At 33.4% G+C, this 19,945-nt stretch overlaps 1 protein-coding gene across 1 annotated transcript in view; it reads left to right on the top strand.

Annotated features, from left to right (window-relative positions):
* MS3_00004991 (uncharacterized protein) overlaps positions 1-19,628 on the top strand; it is a 61,111-nt gene extending 41,483 nt beyond the window's left edge. The window contains exons 23-30 of the mRNA XM_035733336.2: positions 1,435-1,611; positions 3,099-3,294; positions 5,138-5,231; positions 6,526-6,636; positions 9,481-9,635; positions 12,386-12,897; positions 14,518-14,781; positions 15,749-19,628. Coding sequence (XP_035587261.2) covers positions 1,435-1,611; positions 3,099-3,294; positions 5,138-5,231; positions 6,526-6,636; positions 9,481-9,635; positions 12,386-12,897; positions 14,518-14,781; positions 15,749-15,934 — 1,695 coding nt within the window. The 3' untranslated portion in view covers positions 15,935-19,628. The remainder of the gene's footprint in view (positions 1-1,434; positions 1,612-3,098; positions 3,295-5,137; positions 5,232-6,525; positions 6,637-9,480; positions 9,636-12,385; positions 12,898-14,517; positions 14,782-15,748) is intronic.
* Positions 19,629-19,945: the final 317 nt, after the last annotated feature.

Here is a 19,945-nt window from a genome sequence, read left to right as displayed (position 1 = left end):
GGTACTTGGTTTCGACGTGTACTTTTTATTTGTATATGATGAATAATAATACTTTTTAGCTATTCAAACTGAATTAAGTGGGGAAGGATTCGATCCTACGGCCAATAACTGGTGGAAAACTGGATTCGTCGACCATCTGATAGGTTAAGAGAGTCTCTAGGTATACCGCGTCTCTGTGATTATATTACTGCCTGAAGATCAAGCACTAGGTGTGATGCTATCAGATGAAGCTGATCATGCCCCTACTCAGTATTTCACCTTACATCTCATTTGTGTCAGGAACACAAATGTATATATACGAATAATTTGTCTACCCATTATCGCGAGATGTTACAGAGTATTTACATAATACATATGCATAGCCTTCAATCGTCCATTTGCATCTCCATGTGTTCTACCATCTGAAATGTCTTCTCGTTTGGTCTCTTAGTGTTCTGTCAACTCCGTACTTTCAATGCAGCAAAACTTTACTCCGTCCGATAATTTTTTTCAATTACGACACCACGTTCCCCTACATTACTTACAAATATCCTTATGAGTTGCATCCACTAAAATTACAAAGTGATCTTGTTCGTGTTAGTTCACTGGGCCAATCACAACATGCTTTCATCGGTTACACGCATTAGGAATCAATTAATTAAAAGAATGTAAAACGGTTTGTAAATGAATTTGACTCATTTTGATAATTAATAGTATTATCATTATTACGCTCTTCCTAGTATTAATATGTACACATTTAATCTTATTTTCCATGAGTAGTTGGTTATTCATATTCTATATAGAGCTAGCACAAAAATATCCATCAATTCAAGTTACTTCACTATATCAGCATAGAGAAATGAAGTTCTAGAGACAAATACTAGAATAGTAGAAAATAGCAACCATATACAACCAAACGCAATATACTAGGAAAAAAAGGCCTAAAATAGTTTTTCAATTTGCGACCTAAGGAAAAAAAAGTAAATGTTCATTTACGTCATTGTAAGGAATTTTGAGACATATCAACCAACATCACTATAGTTTACGATAATCACTAACATGTATCGGTGTAATAGTCAATGACTTTGTAAACTACTTTCATTTCTTAGTTTGGCCACTATCGCGTATCTTACTTCCGTTCTCTTCCTTCGCAATCGATATCATTCGTTCAGGAGGAAGGTGATTGTTAGGCATACATGGTACGTGTTGTAACCATGATGAAGATTATCGGTTTTATCAGCTGTTTTGCCATCTTTAAATTGTACTCTTCATCTAACCTCAACATCGCTCACTCGATGGTCTCCAGTCTATATGAAACCGTCTATGACCAAATAATAGTAGCCTGTTTCGTAGAGTAATATATGTGGGTACGTGTGTATGCATTCATACATTGTACAACTTGTCAAAATTATTATTTTCATTCAGTTCATGTAGTTTTTTTTTCTTTATTTTAAGCTTGCAGTTAATTTGGTAGAACAAGCTAAAGCGATTGATCCAGATAATTTTAGAGTTTGGCTTGTTTCAGCTCAATTGACTGCTGTCATGTCTGGTACTCCGTCGATTGGTCCTGGTTTATTAGTCAATACGGAAGTATTGAGTCATTTGATACATGCTGCGTATACAGGTTCAAATGTGTGTTTAATTTAGTGTTTTATTTTTGCAAACATTCTATATATTTCAAAATTGTGACTTATAGTTGAATTTAGTACATATGTTTCGTCATTTTTGAAGACTCTTCAGTTGATGTGTTCACTTGGAAACTGGAACCCAATATTTATCTCTTAAAATGCCATTGTGTGTTACCCATTGAGCTATTGAGTTGATTAAGTCAGTCACTGCTTTGTCCAACGGAGTATTAAGTTATTCGTTATTTTCTTTTAAATATATTTAAGGCATCTGGTCAAGATGCATGTATACCAGAAGAGACTGACCAATTAATTTATGGCCTAAATATTAGCAACGAGAAATTACGAAAATTTACATATGTTCTTTATCTGCCTTTTTTCCTTTTGCCTTGATTATATCAGATTAGGACTTGTTTTGTAGCTCATTTTAATTGTTTCCGTAAAATGTATCCTATCCACCTCCATTGTCATTTCCTGATTTTCTCCTCTATTATTAGCTGATTTGTTCTCTGTCACTTTCAATTACTTTACTGATGGTCTCTGTTCAATGAATCTGGAATAATATCAAAACCTTCATACGTTGCTGAGATTATTTTCATAGTTGTCTTAAATAATGTTAGATTCGTTGGATATGTCTTTTATTCTTTTTGTGCTGAACAACTGCTTTTTATCTGTAAATAATACATAGTTTTGAAAGATACTTTGAGATTGCACTCCAATATTTTATAGCTTATTTGAATAGATTACTATTATAGAGATAAGTTCAACAGGACGATGCTTCTTGTTATATATATATATATATATATATATATATATATATATATATATATATATATAATCTGACACCACCTAGAGAAACAACCAGTATTGGCTAGATGTGATGTCTCTCTCAAGTTTAAGGATTTCCTTTCCTACAATCTATTCGCATACATGACCTCATACAGAGTCGAACCGTTAGATCCGAAAGTCGTACGGTGATAATAAACACAATACCTTCATACCATTGAGTAGGAATCTCCTCACTCCTGTTATCTCCACATATCCAACTACAATCGTTTCGGCATATTAATGCAACTACAATCACTCATTGCCATCAATATTCACTATCTATATCATTTTCTTTAACAAGAGTAATCTTTTTGTCGATCGTAACTACTCTCTAAAACTACGTAAAATCCTCAAAGCTATTAGTTGCTAGTGTATATTTATCACTCCAGTTGATTTTATGTTATAGTAACACAAAAATTATCAAAATAATTTTAAGGATTTTCTTTGGCTGGGTCATGCGTGGGCGATATTGAGTAGTAGTATTAAACTACGATAAAAACAGTTTTCCGAATCTCCACTTCATTCTCAATTTGTTTGTTTACTTCATGTCAAAAACAATCTCGATATAGTTCTTTTCAATAATACTAATTATCAAACTCCATTTTTAATACTATAGTGGTTTTCTTGTTTTTACTCATCATTTACTTTCACTTCCTCTTATTTTAGTACCAAGTAGCGTCACAGCTTACACTGCATCTGATGCCTATAATTATTGAATATGCTGGATGTAATTTCCTTTGTGATCCATCAGCGTCATCTTGTCCATCAAAAAGTATGTCAGAATTAATTCAAGTTTTCGATAAACGAGCACATCTACGCCTATCTATCAATGTGGCTATAGAATGCTTAAATCGGGCTATCGGTTAGTTTAATTATTACTTGTATCATACTACTTATTCTATAATGATATCGACATATAATCAGATAATAATAATCATTACATTTGATACTGTTTTGTTGGGTGGTTTTTCCGAATCTAATACCGATATATACAGTTCTTACACGTCAGTCTAATTAGTTATTTGAGTGAGTAGGGAAGATTTTATTGAATAGACGAGATGAATGTTTGTATAAACTCATTGCTTAGTATAGATTGTATCCCTTAGAAAAGTAAGTCGGATTTTTAACCAATGCCGTGCACTTGTCATTATCTCTAACTTATAGTTCGACTCTGAACTAATATATCTGATCGATTCACCGTAACAACTACTAAATATTTGCAGAGAATAGAAGTTTTACTTTAATCTACAATTACAAAGTCAAAAATAAGGAGTATTAAAAGATATCATTATAACACACTGATTACAGGACACTTATTTTTGTTGCTAGGTTTAAGGCCAGTTTTACCATTTTGTTTTTATATACCTTTTTTTAATCTCATCATACATATGTATAGTATTTTTGTGCATTTGAGTTTTACTTTACATTAATTCTGATGTATTTTGGTATTGTTTTGAAATAGGGCATAGTCAAAACTAGTGTTGTGAGTACAAAGCCTATGGCTTGTATTTACTATAATATATAACATAAAATAAAGCCAACCCCCCCCAACATCATACCTAACATATAGTATGGTTTAGGGAAAGAAAGAATTAGAATGTATATTTACTGACATTATTATGTATGAATAAAATTGTTCTGTCACTGAGTAGTAGTGATCAACGTCATGTCTTTCTTAGTGCTAGTCGGATTCTATCGATGAAGTTGTAATGCGTTCACTAGTCCAAGTGACTTGACATAGTATTCACTATTTTTTAATGTTTAGGCTATTGGAGGTGGTGGTCAGCAGGAAACCTTGGACCTGAGCTTCATGTTAGTTGGTATTTTTTAAAGAATATTACTTATTATCGTGGTGGATGCTGATTCTCCCTATGGGATTTGAACCCGTGTTACCCAGTTTCACAGTCTGAGACACTACCACTTAATTAATTAGCTTTAAATTGAATTAATCTACATCAACTATCCTACGAATTATATCTGTAAGATGTGAGCAAAAATAAATGTATATGTTAGTCAATAATTGACTAATAAATATTATAAGCTCTTGAGTAATAAAGCCTGACGTCTGATTATCACATATTACGTAAGGGGTTAAGAATACATCACTTTTCAAGTTTACCACTGATTTTATTTCGTTTTGTGATTTACGATTATAGTGGAATTAATAAATTCATTATTTGTATCTGTGATTATCACACTATGTATTATTTGCTTTTAGTGTAGAGTAAGATTTGTAAGATTAAAACAATTTTCGAATTTCATAGAGAGCTTGTGAAAATTGTTGAATTTTGTATTTTCATATCACGTACTGACTTTGGTTAAACAGTTGTTGAAAACAAGGAGGCACTGAATAAATGTATCGTTCTAGCATAGGTTTCTTCAATAGTAGTGTACATTCACGACCTCGACACTAAGGGTCGAACCTGGGACCTTCAAATCTCATGGTGAACGAACACTTAACCTTTAAGCACCACCACTAAACCATCATACAATGGTTCGTATCTTTAAATTCAATTGAGTTGTGATATTGGAGCACTATGGTATGGATGACCAACTACTTTTCACACGATTAAACCCCACCAATCACAGATTCTCATTATAACCCACTTTTGTTATTGGCATGAAATGGGCTTTTAAATGTAAAGTTAAAACTATGGATTTAAATAGAATAATTATATTTCTCTCATTATCACTCTATTGTTTAGCTTTCCAGCCTAATAATATACGATTATGGCATAATCGGGGTATATTACTCCAATTAGTGGGATATTCTGTGCCCGCGAAACATTGTCTTCAAAAGTAAGATAGATGTATTTCTTGCATTATAATAATTCTTATGTATAAATTCTCACTAAGATCTATTCTATTTGTAATGAATCCGTAGTGAAGAGTAAGTTTATTCAATAAAATCACACACAAACACTAGAATAAAGTCGATGTTATACTGTTATTGAATAAGGATGTTGTAACATAAGTTAATTAATAAGTAATGAATTATTTTGTTTACTACACATAGATTTGATTCTCTTACAGTTGATCAGCTGCGTTTCCATCATCATTATTATCGAATACTGTACTAAAGAATGATAAGAGTTTGAATCCCATGAAACTGTAAACCACAATAATAACACTAACTAAACACGTAGATAATGGTCACGCACACAACTATGAACAATAATTAATCAAATGAACGTATTAACAAGTCAATTAGTCGATTGTGAAGAAATTTTATTCGTTCACTTCTTTTGTGAAATTGTATATGCTGATAATGTTGCTTTAGGGAGAAATATAAAAGTTTACGACCAAACCATCCATTTCAGAGGAGAATACAACACATTCAAAAACCTTCTTTTGAGCTATAAATATTTTCAATAGTTATACTCTTTCCTCTAGACCTATTCACACCCACTATAGTAAATAATTCACTTACTCAATCAGTGTCTTTATTATGCGATTAGGGAATAGGTCAATCAATTTTACAATGTTCCTAAAACTCAGAGAGCTAGATGAATGTGGGGTCAGAAGTACTCTTTTTAAAATTAACTTTAAACACATAACGAACTATTTAGATAAAAAAGTACATAACATCTTAACGTATCACAATTTGCGGAGGTTCTAGGATCTGTATAGTTTAAATTACGAACTGATATTCGCTGGACTACCAATCAAAACCTGGTAGCATTGGATAGCCATTTCGTTCTAATATGAGACTCCTCCTCAGTAGTACATATTCACGACTCAATCACAAGCATTCGGACCCAGTACCTTTGGTATCGCAAGCGGATGCTCAACTTTTAGATCACCAAGCAACAGGCGTCAATCAGGTGTTTCTTGGGCTTCATATTAGTGCCTCTAGGTCGCTAAGACCACTAATAATCTAGTTTTCTTTTTAGACTCCTCAAGAAGTAGTATCCTTGAGTAATATAGACAACTAGGAAGTGATAACCGGTCACACATGCTTTCAAAATCACCTTGTTACCAATCAACTTCATTCTTTTCATTTAATTGAACTCATTCTATGACAAAACTAGAGATAACCATGCTTCATATGTATTTTTTAAATTTTTTTTATGTTTTATCTTCTGTGTTTTAGAGCTGTTATGTTATTGAATAAACAAAATCAGTTATCATATCGTGATAATCCAAATGAATTGGCATTTTTCAGTCTTGTATTATCTCATTATTTTCTTATTACATATATTTGGTGAGTGCAATATTTGTTGCTGTTATTTTCATCAGTTGATTCGAAATTTACTAAGTATTTTGCTCTATGTGTGTGTCTTTCTTATGTATACATAACGAAATTTCAATCTAAACAAAGTGATTATTCAGTCACAGCTAATATCCATCATTAACTACCACATTCATTGACGTGTAATGTAAAAGTCAGTCGTAAGAAAGCTAGAGGTGGTCGAATTGAAGAGACACAACATTAGTCCGTATAGTCGTTGACTATTAGTCTGAGTCATGTTGTTAGTTGTAAATTATCTGATTTGAGTGATAATCATGATCATTGGTCGGAGATGTTAGACGGACGGCATAGTTCGAAAGTGATCATAACGATAAAGATGCACTCACTCTCCGTCTTACTCTATGTACGCTAAGTGATAGTATTTCTCCATACATACCTTTACATTGCTTTTTCTCTAACTTGATTCTCACTGTCTAGTCCTTTTCAGTATCTCATTTCTATTACAATTATTTACATTCCTTTTTTATTCATCTGATGTGTATTGATAATTTGGTCTATTGTACATTTGTACTCAGACTCTACGTTGATTATGATTGAAAATAAAGTCTTAGCATTCCTACAAACTGAAAACCGATTGATCTATTAAGAAAACTGGTGTAATGTGAAATACTTGTTTAGAATACAGCATAAATAAAATGTTTCATATTACTTACTATCTTTCAGGATATAAAGTTCGAGAATGATAATACAGGTCAAAATAAATAAAAAAGTTGTTCTATGCTAACGAAGAATAAATGAATGGTAACTGCTAGGGATTATCTATAGATTATTATTCAGCCATTTTTATCGGATAGTTATTAAGTAACTAGATTGTATATATATATTCGTATTCCTTTTATCTTAAGCTTTCATTTGACCTATTGACTATTATTATACGATTTAATATTCTTAAGTTATTCCCGATTTATTAGTTATGGTATTTTATACTCACAACCACTTTTGACTCGATTTTGTACAAACATTATTTTGCATTTCATGGTATGTTGTGGTCTGGTCTATTTGTACATAAACTGAGTATGTCTGAAATACTTGGTTCATACAGTGGAAGCTGAGATTGTGTTCTGGACACAACGGGCAGAGCAAAGTAAGAGGAACTAATAAGGACTGAGAGTTAACTCTAGATTGTTCGTGTTGGTTAATGCGTTATTGGTTTATCAAAGGTTTAAAGCCGTATATGTCGGTGTTCTGATTGGCAATTTATTTATGTGATATATTGACATGCCATAAGAACATAACCGAAATATTCAATGTAATCAAATGTAAATTGAATTATGAAAATAATTGAGGAAATATAAGATAGATACTTGTTTCAATGAGATTATAGTTTATGAACAACCTTTAAGCGATGTCCAAGTTGATCTTGAGAAAATTCACCTGCTTACAAATATCAAAAGATGGTTATAAATTAGTATGAGGAATTAGGATTAAGATTAGTGATTAAATTAAGGATCTTTATTACGAACTGACATCCACTATAATGCCAAAATGCTATTGAACTATATGGATAAATTAATTTCACACCAAAATCCAAGACACTTGCTATCTTTAATCTTATTGGTCCGTTCATAAATTTATAAAATCTCGCTCTTGTTTCTTTTCAACATTCAAAGTTTACTTCTTTTAGAAATCCAAAAGTTGAGCATTATGAAAGCAAATAGTGACGTTTTAACATTTACTAATATTCAAATAAGTTTAAGTATAATCAAATTGGAAATACAAAATCAGTCTCCACCACATATTCTGAGTGAACCAGTCAGTTTATATATTTATTTATTTATTATCTCACATTGTAGTAGTTTCCTTGAGTACTGCGTGTAATAACACTTCTATTTTACCGATACAAAAATGTTTGAGTATTGATATATATATATATATATATATATATATATATATATATATAGTTTTGGGGTTTTTATTTTCATTTTCTTGAGGGAGTTTTTATATTCTAATCTAATGAGTGTCTTTTTAAAAAGTTTGTCTTTTAATTTTTCGTATGTAATTTTTTTTGAAAGATTACTACATTTTTATGATGTTTTTACTACTTATTTCTTTCAAGTAGCTGAAATTTATTTACACTAACTTTCATTTTTTGTCGATAAAACAACAAGTACGTTTCTATTTTTTTATTTTATTTGAACACATAAATATCGGTTAAAAGGGGCACCGAATACATTCACCTGATTTGTGAGTGGGCTGTGTTACTGCCCGAGTGTCCAGACCAAAGCAGGTGGTTTTCTAGGAGGGCCATACCCGAAACCTTCGACCAAAAAGTCTGATCCACAAGACAGTTGAGTAACTTAAGGAGATGCAATCCCATGGTAGTTGGTGACCGATAATTGATTCATACACCATTTTTTCCTTCAGGATCCTGGAGCCCATGTACACCACTGGTTTGAAATCAGTGTTTTCCAAATCCCCTAGTTGGATCCTCCATATAGTTTTGATTATTGTTTGTACTGTTGTGCACATATTACCAATAAATATTGATCAAAATTCAATGTTGAATGTCAACACTGAGGTAATTTAAACTTTTATCAAATGTGATAGAAACATTACATATATTAAACACATTAGAGATTATTTAGACTTCAATATTTCAAGGAATAACACGTTGTGGGTCGTTTCAAGCGAAAAGTACACAGTTCTCAAGTTCCAATATTAAACATCAGTACACTGGAATTTAGGTACATTCGGTTGATTGAGTTTCAGATAGAATAAAACACACATTCTAGATTCTATTGTCTAGTCATAATCTTTCAGTTTTTGGAATAAAACATACTTTTTGTTTAATTTTAGTGGATCACCTGATTGGAAAACTGCTGATCAACTTCTTAATTTAACTAAAAATCCAAATTCTACATTTTGTCATAGTTTAGCTGAGGCATGCGCTAAAGGCATTATATTTACAATGCATCCAGATAATCCACCACAAGAAAATTTATCACTAATATGTGAGACATTTGTTTATTATTTGTTTGTGTGTTTTCAATATTCTAAAATGATTTTTCTTGTTGTTTCTCAAACTTGAATTCATTTTTTAAACTTACATTGATACACTGTGTCAGTATGGGGTTGTGTAGATTGTTAGACTTCATCAAAATCATGAACGGATCTAGGTCTAACCTGGGAGCATTGGATAACCATTTCGTCATAGTATAGGACTCTTCAACAGTGCACATCCATGACCCCGCAGTCGGCAATCGAACCAAACATTTTCGGTCTCGCATGCGAATGTTTAACCTATAGACCATTGATCTGACATCCAACGGTGTGAGGCAGTTACTCATAAGAGATGACGGAAGATGGTCTCATAATATCGTGGATTGGTTGAAGTTAGACATTAACACCGTTGTATGCCGGTTCATTGGTCCAGGAATTAAGCACTCACGAGACTGAGTGTCCTGGGTTCGTTTCCCACGTTTGTTGTCGGGTATACGCGTTGCTCAATAGTTCTGTAATAGGAAGAAATGGCCATTCAATATTTCCAGGTTTTTAGTGATTTCGTAACTTAGATCGGTTCATGATTACAATGATATACAACTATCCAAAACCTCTGTTGCTTGTAGTTTGTTCTTTTACTAGTGAAGTGTGGTATAGAACACAGAGGAATCAGGTGGATTAATGTAATTTTGAAGATATTAGCTTCCTTCATATATCCGACACTTAATGTGGCTTGGAAGTAATAAGTCTAAGAAACCTCTAGCTCAGTTTATCTATACCATTTGACTGGTTTTTGGACAGACATAGTTTGTCGTTTTCCTATTTTAACCATAATTCTTACTGTGAATGTGTAGCCATTGACTTTGTTGATCGAAGATTCTTTTGACAGTAACTGAGATTGAAAGATGTGTTGTTGTAAAACTACATCAATCTACTGAATATCTTTTACTCGAACACTTACTGCTCAGGTATATACTTATGACACACTATTATTTAAATTAGTTACATTCGGTGTTGTCCATCTTCTCTGTTTTTATTTCATTTTTAAAATCTTTAATGTACTTTTAAACTGGGGTAATACTCCTTTTATCTTAAGTTTCAAAGGATTACAATCCTACCTGAAACTTCACTTATTGAGTTAAAGTGTGCAAATGACATAATCTTGCTTGGTAAAGACTAACAAAATTTAGGATCCTCCGAACATTTCAAGTAACTATACAAAAATGATTTTCTTTTTATCTCCGTCTAAATTCAAAATTATATTTCAAAACTGATCTATGCCAATTCCTAGTTTGGCCTTTGTGAGTAAACTAGTTCGGAGTTCACAAATTCCTTCAATGGTATTTAGCTTTTCACTAACCCCAGCGGATTAATAATTGACTAAATGTTATTAATTATATTTTTTAAACGTGTTGGTGGTGGGGTTAAAAATATTTACTACTAATAATGCAGACCAAATGTTCATCCACTTATCGAAAGACGAGTAAAGCCAGTGAGATATGATGTTTGCTAGTCGAAGACATGTAATTGACCAAAAGTGTCTTTAAGGTATATTGGAAGCATTGGACAAACAATGTCAAAGTTAGAGGTTCAGTTCTAGGTGGAGATCGTCAATGGATTAATAAATTTATGAACGTTTGTAAAATGCTGTGATACATAAAATGCGTTTTAAGTCACTATCTATCTCGATGCATTTTGCTGGTAAATACAACAATAGGCTAAAGACAGCTAAGCAAATACGTATGTCATAAGTCAGACTCCAGAGTCTCATATCGTAATCTGTGGTTAGGAATCTAATATGACATGAGTCAAAATCAGTCTTAACCTTTACTTTCAAACGTATTCCATATCATGAGCATCCTATTATTCCATACTTTACTAACATTTAGTAGTTCGTTTTGAACGATAACTTATTTTATCTACTATTCTGATATTGTTTATGTGTGATTAGTGAGTTGGCTTTTTGTTAAAGCAAAAAAAAATGCATTTTTACCACTGATTTTCGTTTGAGTTAGAGTCGATTCGTGTTATTTTAGTGGTTTCTTTCCCACAATCAATTTATAATTAAGTAGTGACTAATAGCATATTCGTCTTAGTCGTTTAATGCTTATCGAACAATTTGCTATGTGTGGTCACTAGTCTAGGTGACATGACATTGTGTACACTACATTTTTGTTGTTTAGTGACAGTTGACAAGAAAACGTAGAATCAAGTTTTTTGCCAGTTAACACTCGTCAACAAATTGTACTTGTAATCTCAAGAGAACTGATACTTCCTGGTGGACTCGTCACCCTACTTCTCATTCTGAGATGTTATCACTAAGCCATTCGAGCGGCAAATAACCTGTAGGATTTAGATATTTACAACTGATTAATAACTTTGTTCCTATTCTATGTTCATCTGTGGATTTAACTCTTGTACCTTATTACTATCAGTACGGGAATTTGTTGAGATTGTAGTATTTTAACAGTTGAATTCAAGAGTCGATCTGGGATAGATTAAAGGTTAAGCGTTCACGCGCGAGACTGAAGATCCTGAATTCGAGTCCCGTGCCAGGACAAAACAGCTGTTCAGTACTTCTAGGTTTTCACTGGTAGTCTATCTTAGATCAATTCGTGAATTCAACTGTTAAAATATTTTATTCTTAATATTAGTATGATTACTCTCCATCTATTGATCTCATCACATTGTTTTGTACTTTGTTGATTGATTACATGTCCATATTTATCTATTTCTTTTTGATTAATTAATTATTTTAAAGGTTTAACTGAAGAAATTCAACGTCTTGTTAATCAAGGATCATTAGTTACTAAATCTGCATTACAATTTCAACCAAATGCTGGTTTCTTATTATTATTAGTTATAAAATTAATCAATTGTCCATATTTTGGTCCAATACAAGAAATTCAAAAATTACACACTTATTTAACCGGGATTATGAAACAGACCCAATTATCCACATCATCATCATTATTATCGTCTTCTTGTTCATCAACTGATCAATATTATAATATTTCATTACCATTAGCTTATAATTTAAGTCAAATTGGTGTACGTTTAGGTCAAGATGTTGATTGGTTAATGAATTCACCATTATGTAAATTAATTTTTGAAATTTCATCAAAAAAACAAATGGAATATGAAAATTTATCAAATTTACCAGATTTATTTACTAATCGTATTAGTGATAATTATTTACCATTAGGTGGACAATTAACTGAAAATGAATTAAATAATTGGATTATGAATAATACATATTTATCATTATGTTCTGTAAGTTAAATTCATTCTAGTTATCTTCTTTCTTTCTTTCTTTTTATTATCATAAGTTACAATTTATTGTTGATTATCATGTAATTTCAATGATTAAGATCATGAGTCAGTTGAAGCTAGACCACCATGGAAAACCTGGAAGCACTGGACGGCCGTCTCGTCCTATTGTGGGACTCCTCAGCAGTGTGCATCCACGATCTCGCACCCCGCGAGATTCGAACCCAGGACCTACTGGTTTCGCGCGCGATCACTTAACCACTAGACCACTGAGCTGGCTGACATCCGACGGTGTCGATGTCTAACTTCAACTAATCCACGAAATTGAGCGAGGTCGTGGGTGGGTACTGCTAAGGAGTCCCACAATAAGACAAAACGGCCGTCCAGTGCTTCCAGGTTTTCCATGGTGGTCTAGCTTCAACTGACTCATGATCTTAATCATTGAAATTACTATAATATCCACAAAACCCATCTGAGATTATCATGTAATAAAGACAAATTACTTACTTACGCCTGTTATCCTTCGCAGAGGAGTATAGGTCGCTCACTAGCATTCTTTATTGAACTCTGTCCTGGACATTCCTTTCCAGATGCTATTCATCCTTTTGATGTCTGCTTCCAATTTCGGACACAATATATTCTTTGGTTTGCCTCTTTTCCATCTCAAATTGGTAGACAATAAATCAAAAATGGAATTCAACTTTTTTTCTTTCTTAGGAGAAAACATTTGTTCTTCATCAATGGGATTGGAAAATGGTTTCATGGTAGAAATACAAGTCATTAGACTCTATTTCATTGATCTAAAAGTTAAACGTATAATGAAAAGTTTGAAGGTCCTGGGTTCAATCTGTTGTGGGTTTGTATATGCACACTACTGAGGAGTTCCATACTGCGATGATATAGTTATCCATTGCTTTATAATCTTCAATGGCTGTCGAACTGTACAATATATCAACACAACAAGACATTCTCAAGACAAATCTCAGAGTAGTAACAGTAGTAGTGGTAAACGGTATCAGTGGTAGTAGAATAGATAAAGCACAGATAGTACGATTCGAGAAGAAAGAATGCATTCGCAGAATGAAAGTATTAGACAAATTGAAAACTCAATTTTTTTAGGGTAGACAAAGAGTGAACACCTCTAGGCTACGTTATTCAGCGTCTTCAATGGTTAGTTGCAATAATTTCATGAAACTCAAACCAAGTAGTAGGCAATTACTTACACTTAGGTCCATCCACCCTCCCACTCGAAGCGAACGGTACTGAGTTCGAGTCCCAGAGTGAACATCAACTCTGAGATGCAGGTACATCCAGCTGACGAGTCCCAAACAGGACGAAACGCGCGTCTTGGATTCCACTGCTAGCCACTATCCATCTTTGCTTATAATGCTTGTAAATTAAGGCAATATCGAGGCATACGCGCAGTATGCACATATACCAATAACAGACTGATTAATTTCAGTCCTAAAATATCAATGGGAAGATTCAAGTAAAACAATACCAAGTGAATTAATACTAATTAGTTCTCATAAATCCATTGATTTAATAAATATATCTTATGAAATTATATGATTAATTTTTTTCTTTCCTTTACTTGAAATAATCATCGATAATATTCATTAGTCGAGAAAATCTTCTGGTCTAGCATATATATCACGTTATTTAATTCAACGTCCAAATGAATCAATTCGATGGATATTTTTATTTGCTTGGTTATTAAATAAAAATCCAATTAGTCAAATTACAAATTTATCTACGATTGAATTAAAACAAAATACTCTAAGTATAAATACTTCAATGGAGACTACATTAACAATCTATACAAATTTAATTATTAAATGTTTATTATGTATTAATCAGTTACGTAATGAATGTCCTATGAATTCAGTAAGTTACCGAGAGAATATTACTATTGTTGTTGTTGTTGATATTATTTTGATCTGCTATGGTTAAACTAATCATTATTAATGAACTAGATCAGTATTTGTAAGTAGTGTGGTGTATGCTACTTATGTCGATTGACATAAGTAGTGTGTAACACTTATCCGAAATGCAATGCATGTCAGCAAAAGGTTAAGAAGGATCTAGTTGAAAAAAACATGAAGGGAAGTAGAAAGGAATTATGAATTGGACGAATCATACAGAATGTGAAGGATCATTAATAGAAGATTTGCAAATGAAGTATTGACTATATATGGTTTTCATTTTTTATGTAGTAAATTGGTTGTCCCCTCGTGAGTCTTCGTTCATTACAGTAGTAGTAGTAACCTGATATTGATGAAGTTTATTAACGTTTTCAGAAATTCTATCCCTTGTGCTCCAATTAAAATAGGAAAGAAAAAAAGACAACCAATGTAATCTTAATAGATATCAACTCAAAAAAACATGAAATATAAGACCACGATGCAAAATATATAAGAAATCATATCCATGTATTTAACTAGGACATTTAAATTTGATAAGTAGAGTTGGATAATGGTTGGTTGTAAAATCCACGACATATATTTCATCCTATTTTGGACTCTTCAGCTGGATATACATGTACACCAATGTTGATAGTCTCTCTGTGACCATATATATATACGTCTCTCATGTATTTGAACCAAGCCTTATCATAGCACATAAACGGCATCAACGAACAGCGTGCTTCGTTTAACACATATTTAGCCTACTATATTTGATCTTGAACTAATATGTATGCACAAGTGCATCATATGTCTGAATGCTCCTAATGCATGTTATTATTACCTATTGTTGTAGGCATAGTAATCATAGTGATAATGTTTATAGTTGTGTGTGTGCATTTTTTCCTTCCCACTTTTCTTTTTTGTTTGTTTGTTTTATTCAACTTTAGATATTTGCTACAGCTTTAGTCAATTTTAGTTTATGGTGGTTAACTGTGAATAAAGATTATCAATTATCTATACAACATCATGATTTATATATGAATTTATTGTTAAATTTACGACGTGCTGCTATTCTCTTCCCAGATACACCGAATATATTGTCAACATTAAAGTTAATATCAGAAAGAATCTAAATTTATTGTCCAGTGTTTTTTTCTTTTTTGAATTAACATTTTAAAGAATCATTATTTGCATGGATTATTATTATTATTATAGAAAGTGAATCGCATCACCGATGTTTTTTATTCCCCTTTCGTTTTTACAGATTATGCTTTTACTATAGAGTTGTTGTTTTTTTCTTGTTGTCGTTGTCGTTGGTGGTGGTGGTGGTGGTGCAAAACGTCTTGTTTTAGATTCAACTATAACTAACAAATCTGAGGTCGATTAAAATCAGTTCATATTGATATTATTTGTTTATTTATTTAAACACATAAACATTGAAACAAGGAAACATCAAGTATACATGTGCTACACTTTATAGTTCGATTTGTTTAAGGGTCACTCCCTGAGTCTTTGACCTATAAGTCTAATCTTATAATGGGCCTCCAAATGCCCTGGTACGGCCGAGAGTGGGGAGAGTCCGCTCTCCCTCTCGAAATGCTTTCACACGACCACGCGTATACAGCCTCCACCAAACAAGTCCTACTCACTGCCTTCTCGTGGCGGGGGTGTTGTTTACGAAATTGAGGGGACGGAAAGCGAAAGCGGATGTTCGGCGCTTTAACCGGATTCCAAACCAATGGTGCACATGGGCTCCAGTATCCTGAAGGAACAAATGGCGTATGAACCAATCGGTGGGACTCATCTCCTCACGATGCTTCACTGCCTTGTGGATCAGACCTTTAGGCCAAAGGCTCGGGGTGTGGCCACCTATGAAAGCCACCTGCTTCGATCTGGACACCCGGGCAGTATTACAGCACACACACACACATGCAAATATGGTGTGGCGCATATCTATTTGGTGCCCTCTTGTACCGATATTTATGTGTTCAAATAAATAATGAACATGGTAATAGAGTGACGTTAGGAGGAAATGCAGTCGCATAGTAGCCGGTGATCAAAAGTAGATTGATACGACACTTGTTTCTTCAGGATCCTGTAGTCCACATTCACTATTGGTTTAAAATCAGGGTTTCTCAACTCCCCTAGGTGTGTCCTCTATATTCGCCAACCCGTTTAAAGCTTCAGACATTCAGTTGTCGTCCTCTGAATTTCGTAAACAACACCCCTTGCCACGAGACTCGCGGCAGTGAGCAAGACTTCCCTGACAGTGACTGTGCATGTGGGAGCATTTGGATAGGGTATATATATATGTATAATGTATACTGATTCATAATTTCAGGATCCAAAAATAAATACTGGAATTTTTGTAAGCTTTTGGATTAATTAGTCAACTCAGTCATATCAGATACATCTTACGAAAATATTTACCAGCATATATGAAACAACTTAGATGTTTTCTAGGTTGTATTTGTTACAGACTGATTTCAGTTTCGGAATTATTAAAAACCGGAGAGCACAATAGAGCTTTCTTCTCAACATTGCATACCTATAGCCCTGTCACAAATCAAAAACCATACCTTCGAGTATTATCTTTAAACCCTTGAGTCAGTATCCACTGGTTTATATTTCCAAATTCAATCATTTCACAATATTATGATCGGTGGTAAATGTCTAATTCACATGGTCAGTTCGTGATGCAAATTGTCTTCAATTTGAATAATCTTAACAAGTTCCCTGTTTTAGTAATCAAGATTGTTTTATTCAGTCATTATGATGAATTCATATCACATGATATATGATATGAAGTTTGCTATTCGAGCGGTTGTTGTTAACTTCTTGTCCGGTTTCTGTATCTTCAGATGACTTCTACATACGAACCGGAACAATAGAGAAAAGTGAAAAGTTAGAAATACAAGCTTCACTTCAAGGTTCATTCATGTACAGAAACCAACGATATTTCTAGGTTTATTAATAAACCGTTAAAGTCTAGAAACGATGAGACTATTATTTATGGGCGATATTTGAGTGACCTTGAGAGTGTCCATCTACTTACTAGGCCATAATGAAGGTTGTAAATCTGAGAGGAATTAGGATTATAATTTACTGTCGATGGTCAGCGTTAAGAATTAGACATAGGGTATTTCATCACGAATTGATATAACCTAAATGCTATTTAGCCAAGTGGATAGATGGAATTCGAACCAAATCCAGGACCTATTAACCCAAATCTGATTGGTTCGTCCATAAATCATAGTCTTGCCGGAAGGTGTTTTCTCTTTTCATCAAACAAATTACAATACCTGTTGTATGAAGACCCTGCAAAGATTCATTTAAAGTAGGGTGAACATAAAATAGACACCAACTATTTCTCAGTGGTTAAGTACTTGCACTATTCAGTCGTATTTCTCTAAAAACAAAACGTCAAAAGCTTTAATTCGTTACAACAGCTCATCTGACAAACAGTATTTCTATACTTCTGTCGGATGTGTATTGGAATTTATTCTTCTATATAAGTTATACTAGTAAAGAATTAAGTAAAATCTCTTGTAATGTTAGGCATTTGAGAGGGAATGAGATTTAAATAGTACCAATGAATAGACAGTTTACGTTGCAATTGTGTTTACACTGTGGGCGACTGGAGATATAACTATGTACGAAATATATCTAGGAGGACTGGCTAGAACATTATATATATATATAATTCGAGCTTCAGCATTTCCTAACAATATTGAGTTCGGTCATCTACCAAATAGTTTGTAATTGGATACACTCCACATAAAGCATAGTTTTCTCCAACGGATATGAATGATGTGTCACTTGAAGTACAAACTTCTTACAACCATTGATATTAAAAACCAGTTACAGTACAATACCATTAAGTTACCGTTTTGCGTTGCTGCGCAAATACTTATTCCTATTTAAAGCAACAGAAAATCTTTCTTTCTGAAAACAAACTGTTTAATTCAATATTATTTACCAGTATAGAGTTGTGAAGATTGTTGAGTTTTGACTGAGATCATGAGTCAACCAATTTTGGACCACAATCGGTACCTGTGACCAATGGAGCTAATCCCTGTCGGGTGTGAGGCAGTTGTCCAACGAAGACAATAAAAGACGATCGTGCAATTTAGTGGGTTTACTGATGTAAGACATTAATACCGTTGCATGCCAGCTCAGTAGTCAAGAGATTAAACCGGATATACTGGGTTCGAGTCCCACATGCGAGATCGTGGATGAGCACTGTTGAACCCCATACTAGGACAAAACGACCATCCAGTGTTTCGGGTTTTCAATGGTGGTCTCAGTCAGCTACAACGTAGGACCAGGTACATACATGCATCGATCAAAGTTGCCATACCACATTAGCACAGCAAGATGAACACTGGATTCATAGGATTGGTTAAGTCAATGGTGGTAATATATAAAGGAAAGATTGCATATAAGGATATAGTACGTAGAAAGAAAGATGAAGCGATTTTAAACTCTTAGTTTAAGGGAAGACAGAGTGTAATACACCTACACCATTGTGATCGATGCTGAGCCATGTCACCCAGAGTCTCCAACCATTGATTACGATAGTCACGCGGACCCCAACCGAGTAATCTGCAACTACCAACATGGCTAAGACTAGAAGTTAGTGACTTCAAGCGCTGATCTGACGTTTTGTTTTGGCTGCCCCTAAATTTCTTCCAACCATCTTCAACACTGGTTAGCATGGTGCTCTGACTTAGATCGATTCCTGATCTCAATCAATACTATTTCTTGAAATATTATTTACAAATGAAATCCGCATAACAACATGGTAGAATTCGTTGACATTTGTGCATAATACTTAATTTTCTTTATTTGGAACAACTTGAAATATTTTATCATAGTTTCTTCATCTGTCATAAAAAGTTTCATTGCTATTTTTCATCTACTAATAATTTATATCAGTAGTAACAAACGTTTGACAAAAAACGTTTCCTGTTATTCATTTGTGATACTATTTTACATAGACCATGTTAAATTTACGAAGTTTCGCCACCGTACACCATTGTCTTCAGTGAGCTGATATCTCACAACAGATTTGGTTGAACTCCACTGGTAACGGCTTCTCACTAGTGGTTAAGTGCTCGCGTGCGAAACTAGTAAGTCCTGGG

Source organism: Schistosoma haematobium, chromosome 3, assembly GCF_000699445.3.
Source record: "Schistosoma haematobium chromosome 3, whole genome shotgun sequence".
NCBI classification, from domain to species: Eukaryota; Metazoa; Platyhelminthes; class Trematoda; order Strigeidida; family Schistosomatidae; genus Schistosoma; species Schistosoma haematobium.
The sequence above is the reverse complement of the archived record's forward strand: the minus strand, read 5'-3'. Positions and strand labels throughout refer to the sequence as shown.